Genomic DNA, 19,615 nt, shown 5'->3' with positions numbered 1-19,615 from the left:
AGGACTTATCTCCCATTAAAAGGGAGTTGTTTCTTAAATATCTGCTTATCAATTAAATCTTACATTAACTTGGAGTGCTTTTTAGGAACCTGGTGGTGAGCAGATTACTAAAACCAAATTTGAAGCAACAAATAATCGGAGAGATTAATGAAAAAGATATTCCTACAGAATGGCAGTGATTTTATCTTGTACTCATAAAGTATCTTTAATAACCTCAGGATTTCCTAAGGCAATTTATAGCAAATTTTGTCACTGTAGAAATGTAAGACACTTGGCAATTGATCTACACACAGCAAGCACCTACAAACAACAATGTTACAATGATTAGTTAATCTGTTTTTAATGATATTGTTTGATTGATTAATATTACCAGGAAACCTGTGACTGCTCCCTTGCTCTTTCTCAAAACTATGCCTTGAGTTTGTTTACACCCATCTCAGAGGGTAGATCGGACCTGAGTTTTATGTTGCATTTGAAAGATGTCTCCCTTGCTAGTGCTTAAGTCTGGACTGGGATTTGAACCTACCACTTTCTGACTTTGAGGCAAAGGTTCTACCAACTGAACCATGCCTGACAAGAATGTTGTGACACACTATTTTCTCTTCATAGGCACTTGTCCACTTTAGAATAAAAATGACACATCTGTAGGCATTTTCCATTCAACAAGACTTACTTTTCATTTCTCTTTCATTATTGCGGTCTATCCTCAGCTATTCGTTTGCATGTTATTGGCTGAAGTACATTATTTCACATTTATTTCAATATTTTTCTCTAAAGAACAAGCAATCAGCAATATTTAAAAGATATAGCACAGTGATCTAGTGAATGTAGAAGTCAGAGCACCTGCTTAAAACAAAATAACTTTGGCAAATTATACTTAAAAAGAAAGGGAGGGTTCCATATATTACTCTCTGCATTGTGATATGCTGTCCGAGATTTCCTCCACATAAATATCAGGAAGAGTCTAAGCCATTCTCTTGGACCAGATTTCAAGTTTATTTCTTAGCAACTGACTCCATCTTTTTCGCTGGGAACTGTCTGAAACTGAATCAAACAATTCATAGTCTCAATGTTATGTCTGATCCTAGACGAGTTTTCTCTCAATTTATCTGCAGGATCACCATCCCCTTGTTCCCCTTCACTACATTGCCTACCTCTGTTCTTGTCCCAGCCTCTGCTGCTAAAATCATCATCCTTACCTTTCTTACCTCGGGACTTGGCCACTTCTAGGTTCTCCTAACTGTTCCACCTTGCCCCATCTGTAGACTTCAGCTCACTCAAAATTCTTCCACCTTCATCACTGATTCCTGTCAAGAGCTCAATTTTAAGTTTCATCATTGTTTTGAAATCACTCTATGGTATCAGTGCTCTGTGATTCCATAATCCCCTCTAGTCCTTCAACACTTTGGGATATCTATACTCCCGCATCTTTGGCCTCCTGAACATCCCAATTTTAATCATGTCACCATTGGTGGTCATGGCTTCAGCAGCCTCGTCCCTTGGGTGTGAATTGGGCACCTTAACCCTCTCTGCTTTTTTCCTTTAAGATTCTCCTAAAGCCTACTTCTTCAACCAATCTCCAGAACATTGGTCCTAAAATCTCTTCAGTGATGTGCCTTGGGATGTCTTCCTACTTTAAAGGTGCTTTATAAATACTTTGAAGTGTGTGTTGAACTAAACTTCACTGACATTAATCTACACACCTCTCTGATTAGCCGTTGACTCAATTCACTTAACAACAACTAGTCTTTTTGGTTCATGAGGAAGACAGTCCTGCCTTAGAATAATACATTCTCTTTCACATGGTGTGACACTCCCATCGTTACACTTCCTCTGAAAAATGGCAAAGGGAATCAATTAATGTATAAGCTGCTGGTGATCTAATGAGGCAAGTGTTCATATTACCTAACCAGTTTACTGTTAAGAATAGAAGCGAAAGTTAACATCACTTCACCCATCTTATATGTAAAATTTAGGGTCAAATTTCATTAGGTATTGACTTCTTGTGCTTGATCTGGATTCAAAGTTCAATGACCACCATTTTAGTTGGCATGGTAGCTGCTGATAACAGGCATTGAATATATTGATTAAATAGTTTGGCCTCTTATGTACAAATGTAATCTCTGCCCAGTAGTACAAGATCATAGGCAGCCTTACCAGTGGTCCATAGAGGTACCACTGAAAACCTCAACACTTTGAAATTTTTTGTATTCTGTGGCATCAGAAGGAGCAGAATTACTCTTCCTTGTGTACTGTGGGCTGTTCGATCATGCAGCCTCACTCCCTCTACTTATCACTTCCCCTGTTCAGGTTAATGTCTCAGCAGTAAGTTGGCATCTCTGATGAAGCGGTACTCCCTCAGCCTGGACTGTATGCCATGCTCTCTCTCTTGTGGGGCTTGAATTCATAACCTGCTGACTCACACAAGTTTGCCACCACCAAACCAAAATTGACACCTTCAGGAAGTCACTGTATATTTGGAGGATCAGTGTATTACAAAAGTCCAATGGTCAATAAGATGCTATCCTTTGCTAAAGCTTTTTGACTTAAAAAAATACTTTGATTTCTTTAAACTCTAGATCTTATGTTTGATGCTTGAGTACAACATCATAGACAACAATGACACACAGCTTCAAATTATCTCCACATTGGAAAGCACAGATGTCGGAAAGAAAATGTATGAACAACTCTGTGACAGACAAAGAGAGTTAAAAGAGCTGGTAGGTTTTGATAAATCTCTATTTCACAATTATTTTATGTGGTATTCTCTCACTTTAGGTATCTTCTCTACGCAGCCTGAGATATTAGCTGATAAATTATTCCTTTGCCTTTCCTAGTGCTGCCAGCAATCTTGTAGCTAGGAAGTGTAAAATAAAATGCCCTTGACTTCCCAACCTCTATTTGGGGAAGTATGCAGTTCCCTTTGACAGCCTTTTTGAGGAGCTTCACTGTCTGTAATTGTGTATTAAATTACCAGTGGAAAGTCCAGAAGGCCATCTGGTGTGCAAGTGGAAATAATATACTGACACATTTGTTTTAACATCAGAAGTTGGGGAACCAACCAGTAAAGCCTGACTCTGTATTTGACACCAGTACTATTGATGCAGGTGTTCACTTTTTAAAGTGACACTGCTGCTATTCATCTCTACAGCAGAGATAGTGATGTTTTTAATTGTTTAACAACCTCCAAATTAAACTTCAACTTTAAGTAAGTATAGGATCTCAGATTTTGATATCAAGTGACATATGTCATATTCTGCAATTAGTGAGGGAGAGAGGTGGGAGGAGGTTAATAGTGAACCATGGAAAGTGTCTTCGGTGTTCAATGAATTACAGTTGTAGTGATGGATTAACGGATATCATTCATTTGCAAATATGTTTTTTGTTGTAGCAAAGGAAGGGTGGACCCACACGACTAACACTGCCATCAAAATCCACAGTAAGTTGGGATTTAAACCGATATTTTTCTATTTATGATACTTCTTGTAGGCACTTATGTTATATGAGTAAGCCTCCCTTTCTGTTTTGGTAGCTCTTAGATTAGAATTGATGCAGTTTGCAACTTTGAGCTTTAACATTATCAGCAATCAAACATTTTGAAGCTTTCTTACCCCAACTCATTTGAGATGAAGTGGTGAGATTGGATTTGCCAGCATGATAAAAGTTTGTCAGCTTTCTGTCCAGGTTAAAGTGACCCCCTTAGAGTCTGACCTTTCCCATTACGTGCCTGTGGAAGATTTACTGTACTTCAAAACAATCTGATTGTTGCTAAAACATTAAGGAAGAAAAAAGTAAATATCATTAATTTAAATAGCACCTTTTAATATCTCAGAACATCCCAAGGATGATCCTTGAGCATGACTGTGAGAGAGGGGTCAGGCACAGTTGTCCTCTGTTGGGGAGGGTGGGTCATTGGCAGATGATACTATTGGGAGAGGGAGAATCACGTCAGTTGCATTCTGCTGGTGGAGAGGGTGGGTGAGGGAGCAATATAGCAGTCATCTTCTATTGGGGAGGAAGAATTGCCACATTTGTCTTCTATTGGAGTCAGAGAGATCAATCCAACATTGGAGTGGACTGACACACTGGAGAGGGCATTCAGTGGACTTCTGGATCAGCTCCAGGTCCTGGGCCCTCCTTCCAACTCGGGCAGAAAGACCCTTGAGGCACTGAGGTGTGGCTGGTGTGCTATCTGCTGAAAGTGCGTGAGGATCTAAATCCATGGGAAGGACACCTCCTCCATTCTACTTCCTTTTACATGATGAATATAACAGACATTGCACTCAAGTGTTTTTTTTCAATAGTTCAGGCTTTTTCCTGTAAAATACTTTAAAAATACTGAAATGAGAAATACGTTGATTTCTGTAGAATCAAATATACGGAGGGAAGCATACTGATGGTTGATATTCCCATAAGTGTTTAGTGTTAGGACAATTTTTTCCCCATTATCTCTTGACTCTAAAGTTTCCAGTGCATGGGAGGATTATTGGAAGGAAATACACAGCTTAACAACTTTTGTAGAGAGGGGTGAAATCACAGCTTCAGTTATTTGAATAAAATAGTACCTTCCAGTTGGGTTGGCTCACAAGATGTTGCCTACAGGAGCAAAGCTGAATTTGCTCAAGCCATTAAGATTGCCATCCAAAGGAAGTTATTGTGGCTTGAGAGGTCACAGAACAGTGAAATGCAAATGGTGCAAGGTACAGGGTAAGATTGAGACTATGTCGAAAGAAAGAGTGACCATTGTCAAGGCTGTAACATAAGTGTAAGACACCAGGTATTTGGAGTGGGACTCCTTGGTTATCACCAACTTGTAGATAAGGAGCCAGATAATAGAATCCCTTTCACTGCCTTCAGAGCTGACTAATTCAGCATGCGACAGAGGTGAATCGAGGATCATCTTGGTCTATGACTCAGTGCCATGCCTTGTAGTGTAACTGCATGATGAGTCATCGGGGTTTGCTGTCCTTTTTTTTTCCCACTGAGATGGGTTTAATAATCATCCTTTGGTGCCCGTTATTTTTTTTTTTGCTTTTCTCTTAGCTATTCTCTTTGAGGCTATCACAATCACTTGAAAAATCGTTTTGCTGCTGAAACATAATGCAAAAATATTAAAAATTGCAAACCAGGTTGTTTACAAATCTTTAGGAAAAGCAAAAGTAAAATGTATGGGAAGGCCTGGGATGCATCTCAAGTCATTGGACAAAGAATCAGGTTGAAGCACACAGGAGATTCCCTGCACTCAAGATTTTCTACATTGCATTGACTCAGATTGTGTCATCTAAGGAACTGGCAACATGGGTGGTGTTACCTTATCTCAGTTGACAACTATGGTTTCAAAAGAATAGAGGTATCTCAGGGATTGAACTTCCCTATAAAATACCTTTCAAGGTACTTTAAGATTTGAAAGATATTTAAAGATATTGAAAGATAAGAAAATCATGTTGCAATACGTAGTTTCTTTTGTGTTTTCAGACTTTATTTTCTTTCTTTTTCAATCTTTTTATTAGTTTTCAGATTAATACAGATTGATATATAGCATCAATGTTTATACGTGTAATACAAAGAGATCAGGATAACAATCATGACATAGATAATCATAAAGAACAATAAAATATAAAAAAACTGTAGATCCAATGAACTCTTAGTAAATGAATATAATATAAAAGAAAGGAAAAAGATTTATTATATAAATTAAAAAAAAGAAAGAAAAAAAAACCCAAATCAGTAAGAAAAATTGTAAACAATATAAACTAAACTAACCAGAAAAATTTCAAAGAAAAACAAACAACAAAAAAAAAGAAAAAAAAACTGGGCTAAAATTTCTCAGTAGAAACAGAGCAATATTATGTTGTCAACTCCGTTCCTCTAAGTTGGAAAGTTATTGAAAGGGGATCTACATCATGTGAAAATATTGAATAAATGGACCCCAAATATCTTCAAATTTAAACAAAGGATCAACAGTACCACTCCTAATTTTTTCCAAGTTTAAACATGATATCGTTTGAGAAAACCATTGAAAAGTAGTAGGGGGTATTGGATCCTTCCATTTAAGGAAATTTATTTTCAACTTTTGACATTTCAGTTCATGGAGTGAAAAATGTCAGCAAATAAGTTACTGTTTTAGAGCAGATTGGTTTATTTTCTGATTTTCCTGCCTGAAGATTTTCTTCACACTTCCTAGTTATCCAGTTCTGATTTGTTTTCTTTTTAGAAACGAACATTTTAAGTTAATCAGGTGAAATTATCATGCAAAAATTTTCAAAGATACACTTTGAATCTTTGAAAGTGCAAGGGCAAATTGATAAAAATGTAAAGATGAACATTATGTGATCCTAGTTTTTATAAACGGGAACATGGATTAAGTTACATCACACTGTAAAGATCATGACCTAGAAACTTGTTTGTACAATGTCCAAAAAAAACAATCATTGTGCAGACAAAAATCACATTAATGCAGCGATAACATGTTTCATGATTGTCTTTTTAGAGCTTCTTGAAACAGCTTTAGGGATCTTGCTAATTTATAGGTCTATGTATGTGATATTGGGCATGTTACTTTAAAGAGGATGTCAAAGTCGTGGAGAGCATAGAGAAGAGATTTATTAAGTTAATGAGAGAATGTTTCCCTGAAGAAACAAGAACTAATTTCACTAAAATAAATTAAGATCGGCTCAAAATAGTGCATATTTTTAATAAGTGATACAATTTGCAGAGAATGTTTGAAGTAGCAGAAAAGCAGCAGTATTTGGGAGTTGCACTCATTGGTGCCAACTCTAACTTAGACTTAATGGGCTTAACTAGTAATAGCTTTAGTTCTCTTGCTTTTCCTCAATATTTGTTCATCCTTTTTTTAAAAGGAGTTTAAATACCGAGGGCAGTTTTAAACATGGACAAAATGACTATTACAATGATGCATTGTTTTTAACATATCTGCTGTTCTAATGAAATTAGCAAAATAGGCTATGCGAACAAAGTATTTGGTAAGAATATTTAACATTTGTTTTTACTGGAATCAACTGCAGCTTTGTGAAGCAAGCAATTTTTGGAAATGAGGAGATAACCAGTGTTTTCCCTTTTGATTTGATACCCAGTTTATTTAAATTAAAGTGACTCTATTATAGAATAAGGAAACTGTCGTGGTAGCTTTGCTCATTTATCTTGGCATGATTGACAGTAACAAATAACCATCAAGTTGTCAGGCAGATCCTGCTGACACCAAGGAATAATGTTCAAAAGGATACCAGTGCTCCCTCGCTTTCCAAAGATCATCCATTCTAAGCATGCACAAGCATAACTGTGGTTATGCCATTGTTCAGGTGGTAGCTCCATACTTTCAGTTGAAAAGCTAAAGAGGATCAAATTGAGGAATGCCTCTGGTGAGTAATTTTGAATGTAACTTGCACTGGGCAAGTGAGTGGTAGATTCCCTGATGTGAATGGAACAATTTTCGTCCCTCACTAATACAGACAGTTCATTCTTTACACACCAGCAATAGTTTTGACTAATGCATTAAATGCAAATTTGTCTTCGATTAAAAAAAATATACGCACAGAGCAATATCATGAGAGTGCAAATGAAACTGAACTGCCACTGTAGTTACAAGAGGTTCTAGCAACAGCTGAATACCAGCTGATTTTGGGAAATGAAAAGCCAGGGATGTCTTTCTATCCCTCAGCTCCTGAAGAATGGGCATATGCTGGATGACTCATTCTGGTAGCTTACCCTAAGTGTCATCTTTCATTTGTGAGCTTAAGCAGGGAGCATTGACATGTTATTCGACCGTGCCGATGATTGCAGATAAGCCCAGTTCTTTCCTCACTTGACATCTACACTTTCGGAATGGTGAAGAGGGAGCAGTCAGAAGTGGTATTTCTGAATTGTTCATTCCGCAGCACTGGTATCATTACAGGAGAGTTAAACTGAGCTCAGGGAGCAATGAGGTCCACTCTGTCTGACCCAGCAGCCAATTGCCGATACATCTGATTGTCTCAACACTCTCCTCTTCTTTGGCAGTCCCTCAGGAATGAGGATGACTTGCTTCCACTCCAGTTCTGAGGTGGCCTATGAGGGCAACATTGGAGCTGCTGGCTCTTCCACAGCTGGGGCAAGAGGTGCCTTCAGGCAAGCGTGTGGGTGGACTGTGATGTGGTGCACTCCTTCTGCCGTCTATGCAGGTCTTCTGCTTGCTCCTGATGCATGGCCTTGAGGATGCTGTATGTCTTCAAGGAGGCTTTCAGCACATCCTTGATTGACTAGGTAAATCCTCAGATCAAATGTGAGATCTTCCTATTCATTGTGCTCAGCATCACTCCAAGTTGTATATTTGCTTAGTTATCCATCAGAGAAGTTTCCAAGAGTGAGTGTACTCCTAGTGGCTTATTAACATTTTGTCATTTTGTTTATTTTAACTATTTTTTATTGTATTTTCAAAAATTGCAATCTTGTATATTTGTGTAATAGACCAACTGCATTAGAATGACACGGACAGTGCATTCTGACTGTAAGTATGTCATATATGCAAAGTCAAGGGGCAGATTCTGAGTTGCTGGTGTAGATGTCATGCAATGACCTAATGCATGGTGTCAGATGATAGCAATAAATCTTTCTGTAACATATGTGATAGTATCATCTTTGCAATCTCCATTACAGTGCCAACACTTTCAATCTGCAAGTTAACGAAAGCTAAAGCCAAACTCAACTCCAGTTTGTTTTCCCTTGCCGATCTTTCATAAAGTCCAGTGTCTATTTTTTAATTTTACTCTTGCTGATTGTATGAATGTTGGCATAACTGTGGAGCTCAGTGAAGGTGATTGAAGTAGCAGAGGGAGCTAGTGGTTATTTACAGTTACTTAGGTACAGCTCAGTATGTTAAATGTCACTCGGGTTAATTTCCTGCTCATGAACAATGGTATCATTTTCTTCCACCTATGTTATTCAGAGCAAAAACTAGAATATGAGCCCAGAAATCGTGCTTTATTTGAATAAAAACATTTAGAACATTTTTATTTATTTTAACTTCATTGTAATTACTGATTGTAAAGGAGGTGGCCCAGTGGCATTTGTTGTTCTGATCTCCAGTGATGTCTGAGTGGGATGTGCACTTCCTCTCTGTGACCACGTGGGTTTCCCCCAGGTGCTCTGATTTCCTCCCACATTAGCCATTCTTATGGTTAGGTTAATTAGTTACTGTGCATTATCCCTAGTGTAGGTGGCTGGTGGGAGAACCGCGGGGGTTGGGGGGGGGTTTAGTGTGCGAGAAAATAGGTCACAGTGAAATAAGTGAGTAAATGGAATTGATGAGATTGCTCTCAGAATCTGAATAGACTTGATGGGCCAAATAATTTTCTATGTTGCAGCAATATATGAGTTCCACTTGCAGGAGTATAGATTCGTCAGTTGAAGTTGGGCTAACCAACAGGAAACATCTCTGTTTGAATTAGTGCCAAGAAAATTCCTGAGGTTTAGAGTCTACAGTCAGAGTTAGTAGATCCTGGAGACACTCCTGCGCAAATATATACCAAAGTGTTGCCACCTCCTTGTTGGGATTGGAGGAATCTGTTATATGATTCCATGAGTAGGATTCTGTAAGGCTGCTGCTCATTTGGGCAGCTCTCTTTTTTGGCAGGTCCCCAGACATCTGAAAGGAACATTATGTAGCTTTGACTGGGCTGAGTGCACTTCCATTATATCGCAATCCCTTGCCTAACTCGAAGCCGGATAGACCAGTTTTATTTTTATTTTGTTATTTTGGAATGGTTCTACTGAGTTCATGTTCAGCCAATTCAGAGGACAGCAATGAATCAACCACAATCCTGTGCAGCTGTAGCCAGAGTAAGAAAAGTGAATTTTCTACCCTAATGGACATGAGTAAACCAGATTGATTTTATGCTAAGTTTTTAATTTCCAAGAATAAAATATAAGTCAGGTACTTCCAGACTGGAGTTGATTTCTTAACTACTATCTGTCTACAGTGATGGCTTTAAATTGCCTGATCTGATAGTAGATATTGCTAGCTGTTGGTTAATGCACTGCAGTAGTACTTTTGCTTCTGAATTGGAAGGTAATTGGGATCAAGCTCCACTCCAAAGACTTGAATGTGCTACCTATGCCAGCACTGTGCTGGAGTACTCAGAGTGTGTTCCACTATCAAAGTGCCATCTGTAAGGTGAGACATTAAACCTAAGGACATTAAAGATCCACTGGTATTATTTACTGAATAACAGGGAAATCTTTTGTGTCCTGAACAACACCACCAACACTGATCATGTTGACATTCATCTCAATATTTGTGGGATCTTGTTCCCTAGAAATTAGATGCTGCATTTCCTTATAGAGGTGAATATATCCTTCTAAAATACATTTCATTTGTTCCAATTCTTACGATTAGAACAAATGAAATATATTTTAGAAGGATATATTCACGAAAGGCACTACAATACAAGTCTTTCCTTTATTTTTTTATACAACTGCAGTCAGCTAATGCTAATTTTTCCCGGAAATGGCACACTTTGACAATTAATCCAATATGATCATATCAAATTGGCTGCTGTTCCTAAGGATTTATAATAATACTGGCATTGATGCATAAATGATAATAACAAGTGTGCATTGAATGTTTTTGTGAAAATCAGTGGGAGCCAGGAGCTGAAAAAGATCTTTTTTGTCTTTAAGTCAGAAAGCTAATCTCCATCTTAACTTCCCTGTGACTGAGTGCTGGAATCTAAATGGGAGTGACTCAAAATGTATGCAGATATGAATTTCTTTGATCTGTTTTATCAGTCATACATTTTTATGTTTTTTTCATGATTGTTCTTTTAGGATGCAGATCTAGCCAGACTTCTCAGCTCAGGGTCTTTTGGAAATCTGGAAAATCTGAGCCTGGCCTTCACTAATGTAACGAGTGCCTGTGCAGAGCAGTTAATCAAACTGCCTTCGCTCAAGCAGTTAAACCTATGGTCCACCCAGGTGAGCAGCTTGCTTATCTTCATAATGATTGTTTCTGCAGGAAATTGTTTCTATGTGTTTGTAGATCATGTCATGGCAGTGAGTGTTGTAGTAGATAATTCTTATTGCCTTGGTACAAGCATGATCTAAACCACAGAGTTGAAATAGAGTGACTACTATGGACAGTATGTGAGTAAGTGTGCCATCAAGCCTCCCTAGTAAGAGTGAAACCAATGGGAATCAGGAAAAACTCGTCACTGGATGGACAAAGGAAGATTGTTGTTGCTCATGGAGGTCAATTAGCTAATGCCCAGCATAATGATGCAAGAGAGACACAAGAGACTGCAAATGCTGGAATCTGGGGCAAAAAACAATCTGCTGGAGGAACTCAACGGGTTGAACAGCATTGTCGATGCCCTGATGCAGGGTTTCGACCTGAAACATCGACAATTCCTTACCCTCCACAGATGCTGCTCTACACATTGAGTTCCTCCAGCAGATTGTTTGTTGATAATAATGGAAGAGTTCCTCAGGGCTGCTTCCTAGTTCAAACAATCTTCAGCTCCTTCATCAATGACCTTCTCTCCATGATTCAGTCAGAACTTAGGCTGCTGGCTGATAATCGTGCATTAATCATTTACTTTCACGATTCCTCAGATAATGAAGCAGTCCATAGTCAACAGTTGTAAGAACTAGGGACTATTCAGGTTTGGGTGGTAAATGACAAGCAACATTCATCCCACTCATGTGCCTGGCAATGAATATCATTTGAAAGGCATGGCACATTGTCTCTCAATTTGTTGTAGACATTTTTTGAGATAATAAAGAACATACATCATGTAATTTGTCACAATATATTTCGCACATTATTTGTGTGCCATTCTAAAACAGTACAACAATGCAGTCTCACTTCTACAGAATACATATTGTAGAAGGGTAAAAAAATCTAAAATGCAGGAAATATGTAGCAAGTCAGCCAGCATCTGTGGGAGAGAGTGACAGTTATCATATACCTGTTGAGTATATCCAGCACTTCTGTTTATTTCAGAATTCTAGCCACAGCAGTCTTTTAGTTTTGTATATTACTGAAGTCATTGAATACATGTTATGACATTTGAAATACAGCAACAATATATTCAAAATGACTTGCATGATAAAGATAAATGTGTAAAGTGTGTATAAAAATGAAATGAATAGAAGTTAAATAGAATGAGCAGGTGATGGATGTGCCCATGGTGTTGTTGAGATGTGGTTAATGACTGAGCTAGTGTCTTTGTTACAGTTTGGAGATGCAGGGTTGCGGGTTCTTTCGGAGCACCTCACGTCACTGCAAGTTCTGAACCTCTGCGAGACGCCAGTCACAGATGCAGGTCTCCTGGCACTTAGCTGTAAGTATAACAAGCTTCCATGCCAACACTTCCCTCCACCTTGCATAATGGAAATCAAAATCTTTGTTAGATTAATGAATGGGAAGTTCCAAACTAAATCCTGAAGAACACATGTTTTTTGGGGGATGTGATTGTTGCTATTCTTTCCCCTAATTGAGATTGAAAAGGTGATGATGAGTCACTTTGTTCGCCATTGCATTCCCGCTGGTTAAAGCACTACAATAGTGTTGGGAGGGAGTTCAAGGATTTAGATCCAGTGATGGTGGACAAATGGCGATATGTATGTGGTTCGCTATGTGTGTGAACTGGAGGGGATCCAGCAGGTGGTGGTGTTCCTATGTGTCTGTTGCCCTTGTTCTTGTTGGTAGAGGTTGTGCATTTGGGCAAGGTTGTTGGAGTACTGTAGGCAAGCAAATGATGCAGTTTGTAGTTGGCATATAGTGAAGCCACTGTAAACCTGTGGTGAAGGGAATATATTTTTAGGGTGATGGATTACCAATGAAGCTGGAAAATTGTCACTATTCTTGATTGTTGTTAGAGCTGCACTCAACAAAACAAGAGTATTCCGCTTGTCTCCTGAGATTCCTTGTAGCGTTGAAAAGGTTTTGGAGTGTTGGGGTTGACTCATTCACTCCTGGTTACCCAGCCTTGGATCTGCTCTGATATCCCCTGTATTTATCCAGCTGGTCCAGTTAAGTTTCTAGCAATACAAATGTGTAATGCTACATATAGATGCATGAATAATTACTTCATGTCACTGTAGTTACCATTTCAATTATCATCATTTGAAAATATCTTGTAAGATATTGAGATATTATTGCAACAGACATAATGTAATTAGGATTAAATTATGAGAGTACATGAACCTTTCGTTTAAAATATCTACCAATGTTGGAGTTAAAGTTAATAATAAGTCTAGCATTAAGTGCCAGTTGTAGAAGAGCTCTAAATTTCTGTCACCCCTTGAGAAAGAATTCTTAACTACTAATGAAAACCCTAACTTATATGTTTAAGCTAATTTACACCCTAGGCCAAGACTCCTCCTGCATTGGAAATATTATTTATTAAACTATCAGGCCTTTATTAGCAAGAGTTTAGAAGAATTGAGAAGTTTGGAACTAGGGGTCACAGTTTCAAAATAAGGGGCAATCAATATAGAACAAGGATGAAGAGAATTTCTTCACAGACGATACTTTTGGAATTCTCTGCTCTGGGGGGCTCTGGAGATTCAATACTTGAGTTTGTTCAAAACAGAAGTCAATAGATTTCCATATATTAAGGGTAATATGGGGATAATGCTGTGAACTTGATGAAAGGTGGTACAGACTTGAAGGGCCACAATACTCAAATAATTGCAAACTAATGGACCCTTAAAGTTCTAAAATACAGGGAATATAATCCTAAATTGTAAAATCTGTCCTCATAATTTTACACCAGAATACAGGTATCATTCCAGCACTTTCCAAGGCCATTATTTTTATCCTGGTGCCAAAAACTGAACGCACTAATCCAAGTGTGGTATGGTTAAGTGTGAATAGCTGCAGCATGACTTCTACTCTTTTTATATTCAGATTCTCGACTGGAATGCTGACATTTATATTTAGCCTTTTTTGTTATCTATGACATCTTAATGGTCTCGGTACAATCTTTTTGAGTCTCCACAGCTTCTAGCTTTTCACCATTTAGAAAATGGTATGAATTTCTTTTATCCAAGTCATACAATTTCACAACTGTCTGCATTGAAATCTATTTGCCACAGCTTTAAAGCTTCTGTGTCCATGGACAATAGTGTAGCAGTATCAACAACATGAGAGAGAGAAAGCATGTTCACACCACATGCTAAGTTCCCCTGTTCATCTGTGCTGCAGTGGAATTTGTGGAAAGAAGCCAGATGGTATCTAACAAGGATGAAAAAGCTGAAGCTGGAACCACATACAAGTGCCCTCTCTTATCTCAAGTTGGCTGTTTAATAGTGGCACCGCTGGAGGTCAGAGATCCAGTCACCAACTGTGTCCCTCTCAGAGGATGGAGTGAGATTGGAGTGAAAGAAAAGAGAACTATTCATAACACCCAAAGACAGGAAGGAACTAGTATGTAAAATCCACTGATCAGTAAAGAAAACATGAAGTACTAACAAATGTTTGTCTGGGAAATGGTTGATGTTACAAAAAGCTTCTTCAACACACACCATGTGTCAATAAATTCTAAACATAGTACTGTAGCTTTGTAGTCATAGAGCTGAATAGCACAGAAACTGGCCCTTCAGCCCACAACATCCATGCTGACCATTTTGCCCATCTACATTAATTGTATTTGCCCACATTAGTGTTGTATCCTTCTATGCCTTGCCTATTTAAGTGCCTGTCTAAATGTTTCTTAAACGTACTGATTGTATCTGATTCCATCACTTCCCCTGGGAGCAAGTTCCAGATATCAACCATTCTCAGTGTAAAAAAAAACTTTCCCCTCAATCCCCCTTAAAACTCCTTCCTCTCACTTTAAACCTATGCCCTCTTGTTTTTGATACCCCTGCCATGGGGAAAACATTCTGACTATCTGCTCTATCTGTGCCTCTTATAATTTTATCTACATTTATCAGGTCACCCTTCAGCCTCCTGTGTTCCAGGGAAGACAAGCCCAGCCTATCCAATCTCTCCCCATAACTAAAGTACTCCAATAATGGCAAAATCTTGGTGAATCTCCTCTGCACCCTCTCTAACACAACCATATTCTGTCATGTTGTGACCAGAACTGCACACAATACTCCAAGTATGGTCTCACCAGTAAAGTAGTGCAATATAACATCCCAACTTTTATAGTCTATGCGCCGCCCTATCAAGGCAAACATTTCATATGCCTTCTTCACCACCTGATCTACATATGTTGCCCCTTTCTGAGAACTATGGACTTGAATGCCAAGTTCCTTAATGGCCTTCATTTACTGTATATGCCCAGTCCCTGTTTGACTTCCTAAAATGCATGACCTTACATTTGTCAGGATTAACTTCCATCTGCCAATGCTCCACTCAACTTTCCATTTTATCTATATGCTGCTGTAGCCTTAGACGACCTTCCTCCCTATCCACAACACCACCAACTTTTGTGTCATCAACAGACTTGCTAATCATACCTGCTATATTTACATCAAAGTCATATATCTATATGTAGGGTCCTAGCACAAATCCCTGCATTACACCACTGGTCACAGACTTCCAATCAGAAAAGCATCCTTCCACCACCATTCTCTGTTTCTTATCAATTTTGGAATCAATTAGTCAGCTCAGCTTGGATCCTATGTGCCTTAACCTTGTGGACCAGCCTACCATGTGGGACCTTGTCAGATGCCTTACTATATCTGCATAGACAATGTGTACCAACCTGCCTGCATCAATTTTAGTTATCTCCTCAAAAAAGCTCAATCAAATTAATGAGATGAGTTTTGGTATTAAAGGAGCTTGTTGTCTAGAATTCTCATGAAAATGTTTTATTTCCTTTCTAGCAATGAGGAGCCTGTGCAGTTTGAACATGAACAGCACCAAACTGTCAGCTGACACTTATGAAGATCTCAAGGTAACTGCCCTATTCAAAGCAGTATCTTTTATTTGGTCTGTGATAATTGTAATCTGAATGTTGAAGAACAGAATTTACAGGATAAGAATTGAAACATCACCATACATTACTGAGTAGTTCTTAAGGAGTATCATACAAGGGAGTGGATCTAACATATTATCCACAATTGAGAAGAAGGAACACATTTTGCAGTATTGGGTCATCTATTAGCATCTTTTGAAAGTTACACTGGCTCCTATCATGCTGATAACATTGTGAGTTAAAAAGGACCTGAGTAATCAGAAGTGACTTTGTCTCATGTGGTCATTAAAGCAGAGACTATGATGTTGTTCAAAAGAAAATTGGATAATTATTGGAAAACTAAATGCATTAATGGATGTTAATGGATATTAAGAAACATTTAGGGAAATGAGGTTAAAGTAGATTTAATGATGTAGTTCTCATAGAGGAATAAAAGAAGAAGAATATATTCAGTAATTTCGAAGATGCGTGGCCAGGCAAGGTGACCAGGTTTCACTCTAAACCTTTGACAATGTCACATTTAAACCCAGGTCCAATTTGGGACAACGAATTAAATTTCCAAACTGAAATTAATAAAATTTTGATAGGCAAATGTATTAAGGCTGGTGGATGGAATTAAAGTACAGAGATCTAAATTGAAGTCTGCATTGGAAAAACCTTCATTCCAATAGCAATATCTACTTCGCTGATACCTGTAAAATTTTCTATTTGCCACAGATGGCACTTTGTAATAAAATTCTTTGTTAAACATGTATCAAAATGCACACTGCTTTTGCAAACCAAGTTCCTACGTCACAGACACTTGTCTCCCGTAGAAGAACATATTGCATGAAGTTGAATCAAACAGTAACTATATTTTTTCACCAATCTGTTGTCCATTAGGCCAAGCTGCCAAACCTCAAAGAAGTGGATGTCCGTTACACAGAAGCCTGGTGAATTCCTCACGTGATGGTCACCGAGAAAAGATTATTTTGTGGAAGGATCAGAAAAAAGAAACTTTTTCCAGCATTTTTACCTTGGGTCAGGGAGTGCTGAGATCGCCAGCTCGGGTTCTTTCACCAGAGGCCTGTACACTGCTGGGTTCCTTGTGGACCCTGGTTCATTCTTAATGCTTTTTGATTTCAGAAGATGAAAAAATGTGTAGCAGCAAACCGGCCACAAGAGGAACCTCCCTGGTCATTAATTGCCTTTGTGCTTACGCTGTGTGTGAAAAGATATATTCCTCTCTTGTTTATTTCGTCTACTTGAACGGACCAATGTCAAACCAATTTGGAAGTTCGCACGATTGTCTTTGGCTGAAGATAGCAGTTATTTGATGGATACATTACCTTTGCCATCCTAAATCCTTGCAGTGATATGCAAAGTGATAATTCTTTTTTGTTTTGTACATAAATTTTACATAAACACACATATTTAAAAATTGTTCACATGACAGGTCTGGGACCTGACACTTATTTATGGATTGTAATTCTTTTACCTGTTTTTTGCGTATAGTACTGTAAAAACTAGTTATTTTGGCTGTCTGGTAGCCTGGAAGCTCTCCTTTAAGTGGTTTTCCTTTGCCTTGATGAACTTCTCTTGTCTGTCCTTTTGGATCACTGCAATTTGTGCAAGATTCAGAAAACAACAAAGGATAAGTTTTCTGCTTCACCTCTGATGAAGAGACTGGAACTTTGAAGGAAAATAAGCAACAGACTTTTCTTTACAAAGACCAAATTGCCAATCATTTTTCTGAAGTTGTGATGAGGTTCCACCAAAGCTATCTGCATCCAAGAGTTTTAACAAAAAGTAACTTTGTAACTTCATTTTTTTTCTTAAATGTTTCACCCTATTTAAATTTTCTCCCCTGCCCTCTTTCCCTGAGTAGTGCATAGTTCCAACATGCATGTATGATTTGCATGGCCCTTGTAGAAATCCTCCTCTCAAAACCAATAGCTTCACTTTTTTTTTGTGATAGCAACCACTATAAGCATTCCTTGCAGTAATGGAATGCCTTTATTATTTTCCGTTGCCTTTGTTTCATATGAGCCATTGTTGTATAAAGCAAAATTATCTTTGTCATTTTTGGCATGGTTGCTACATTGCAAAATTTACAGCATCTCAGAAAAAAACACACACAAAAAAAGATTGTAACATGTACCTTTTTATTTTGTTTTGTATGTAAATTATCCAAGAATGGAGACCAGGCTTCTTTGTTTTATACCTTGTTGCCGGGTAGCTTTTTCACTTTCCCTTTTGTTTTGAATTGGTTAAGTCTTAATCAGGTTCATGTTCCAGAGTGCTGCATCGAGTCTCGAACTGCATGAAGATGCAGGCGTGGAAAAAAAAGTTTTAAAAAAAACGCATCCATGGTTTATCATCAGCACTGTTGCTTTTATCAGATGGTTTACTACTGTTCTGTAGCTGTTGTACAAAGAGATGTGAAATAATTTCAGGCAAAATAAACAGTAAGTGAATATCTTTCAATTGTGTAGTTGGTTCTGTTTAATTATGGTGGCAGATTGGGAATGGGCGCTGAGTTAGTTTCAACACTGATAGTGTGGTGTGGTGAGTGCAGGACAGATGCACAAGCTGTTTATGGAACTGCGCATAGCAAAGGTCCATAAACAGCAACAAGGTGGATGATGAGAAAGTCATTTCATTTTTGAATGGTGTTGAAGTGCCCAGGGATCAAGGAGAACATTTTACCTCTCTCCTTGGATAATACAACCAACTCTTTAAAACCACTGAAAGCAGTGGATTTTATTTCAACTTCTCATCCAAAAGCTGAGAACTTCTATCCTGTAGCATAAGACTTGTACACTGCATGATGGAATTTTATCAGAAAAACAATTGTACTAATCAAAGTGCAAATTTTTCTTCTGGGTTCTCTTCGTGTTTGATGTGCTTGGTACCAACTGAACAATGTATAACACATGCATGTCTGGGTGCCATTTGTGTGATGTGAAATCCAGAATGCATGGCCCATGTGCAGATGCAGGTCTATGCTATAAATATGAAGCCTGCTTTGGCAAGATCTACATGGAACCTAAAAGGCAAAAAATTACAGTTGCTGGAAATATGAAATAAACACAAATGTCAGAGAAATAACAGAAACCGTTCTCCCTGTGATATTTTAGACACTCTTCCTCTTCCCTTCTCACAGCACTTTCCCAAGTAAATGCAGGAGATGTAACAGTTGTCCTTTTACCACCTCCTTCCCACCACCCAGGGATCCAAACATTCCATCCAGGGGAAGCAGTGGTTCAGTTGTACCTCTTCTGCTTCAGTGTACTCGATTCAATTCTTACAACATGGTCTCCTCTGCATTGGAGAAACCAAAAGTAGATGAGGTGATTGCTTTGCAGAACACCTCTGTTCAGTCCTCCAGAATGACCCTAAGCTTCCAATTACTGTTCTTTTTAATTCTCTGTCCCACTCCTTCTATGACTTCTATCCTTGGCCTTCTACTTTGTTTCAATACAGCTCAATGTAAACTCAAAGAACAAAAGATCTTCTTCTGACTTGGCATGTTATAGCCCTCAGGATTTAACATTAAATTTAACAATTCCAGATTACCAGCCTTTCCAAATTATATCAAAACTGGCTCTCAAAATGTTTTTCTCTTCCCATAGATGCTACCCAACATTCTCTGATTTTATTTCAGATTTTCAGCACCTGTAGTATTTTGCTGCTTCAACCCGTAACTG

At 38.3% G+C, this 19,615-nt stretch overlaps 1 protein-coding gene across 2 annotated transcripts in view; it reads left to right on the top strand.

Moving 5' to 3' along the window:
- The window catches only part of cmip (c-Maf inducing protein), a 200,824-nt gene extending 182,432 nt beyond the window's left edge, over positions 1-18,392 (top strand). For both annotated transcript variants that reach the window (XM_052028597.1, XM_052028598.1), the window contains exons 16-21: positions 2,580-2,720; positions 3,392-3,439; positions 10,822-10,968; positions 12,230-12,335; positions 15,835-15,905; positions 16,809-18,392. In XM_052028597.1, coding sequence (XP_051884557.1) covers positions 2,580-2,720; positions 3,392-3,439; positions 10,822-10,968; positions 12,230-12,335; positions 15,835-15,905; positions 16,809-16,862 — 567 coding nt within the window. In that variant the 3' untranslated portion in view covers positions 16,863-18,392. The remainder of the gene's footprint in view (positions 1-2,579; positions 2,721-3,391; positions 3,440-10,821; positions 10,969-12,229; positions 12,336-15,834; positions 15,906-16,808) is intronic.
- Positions 18,393-19,615: the final 1,223 nt, after the last annotated feature.

This window comes from Pristis pectinata, chromosome 13 (genome assembly GCF_009764475.1).
Source record: "Pristis pectinata isolate sPriPec2 chromosome 13, sPriPec2.1.pri, whole genome shotgun sequence".
Classification (NCBI taxonomy): Eukaryota; Metazoa; Chordata; class Chondrichthyes; order Rhinopristiformes; family Pristidae; genus Pristis; species Pristis pectinata.
This window is presented reverse-complemented; position numbering and strand designations above follow the sequence as displayed.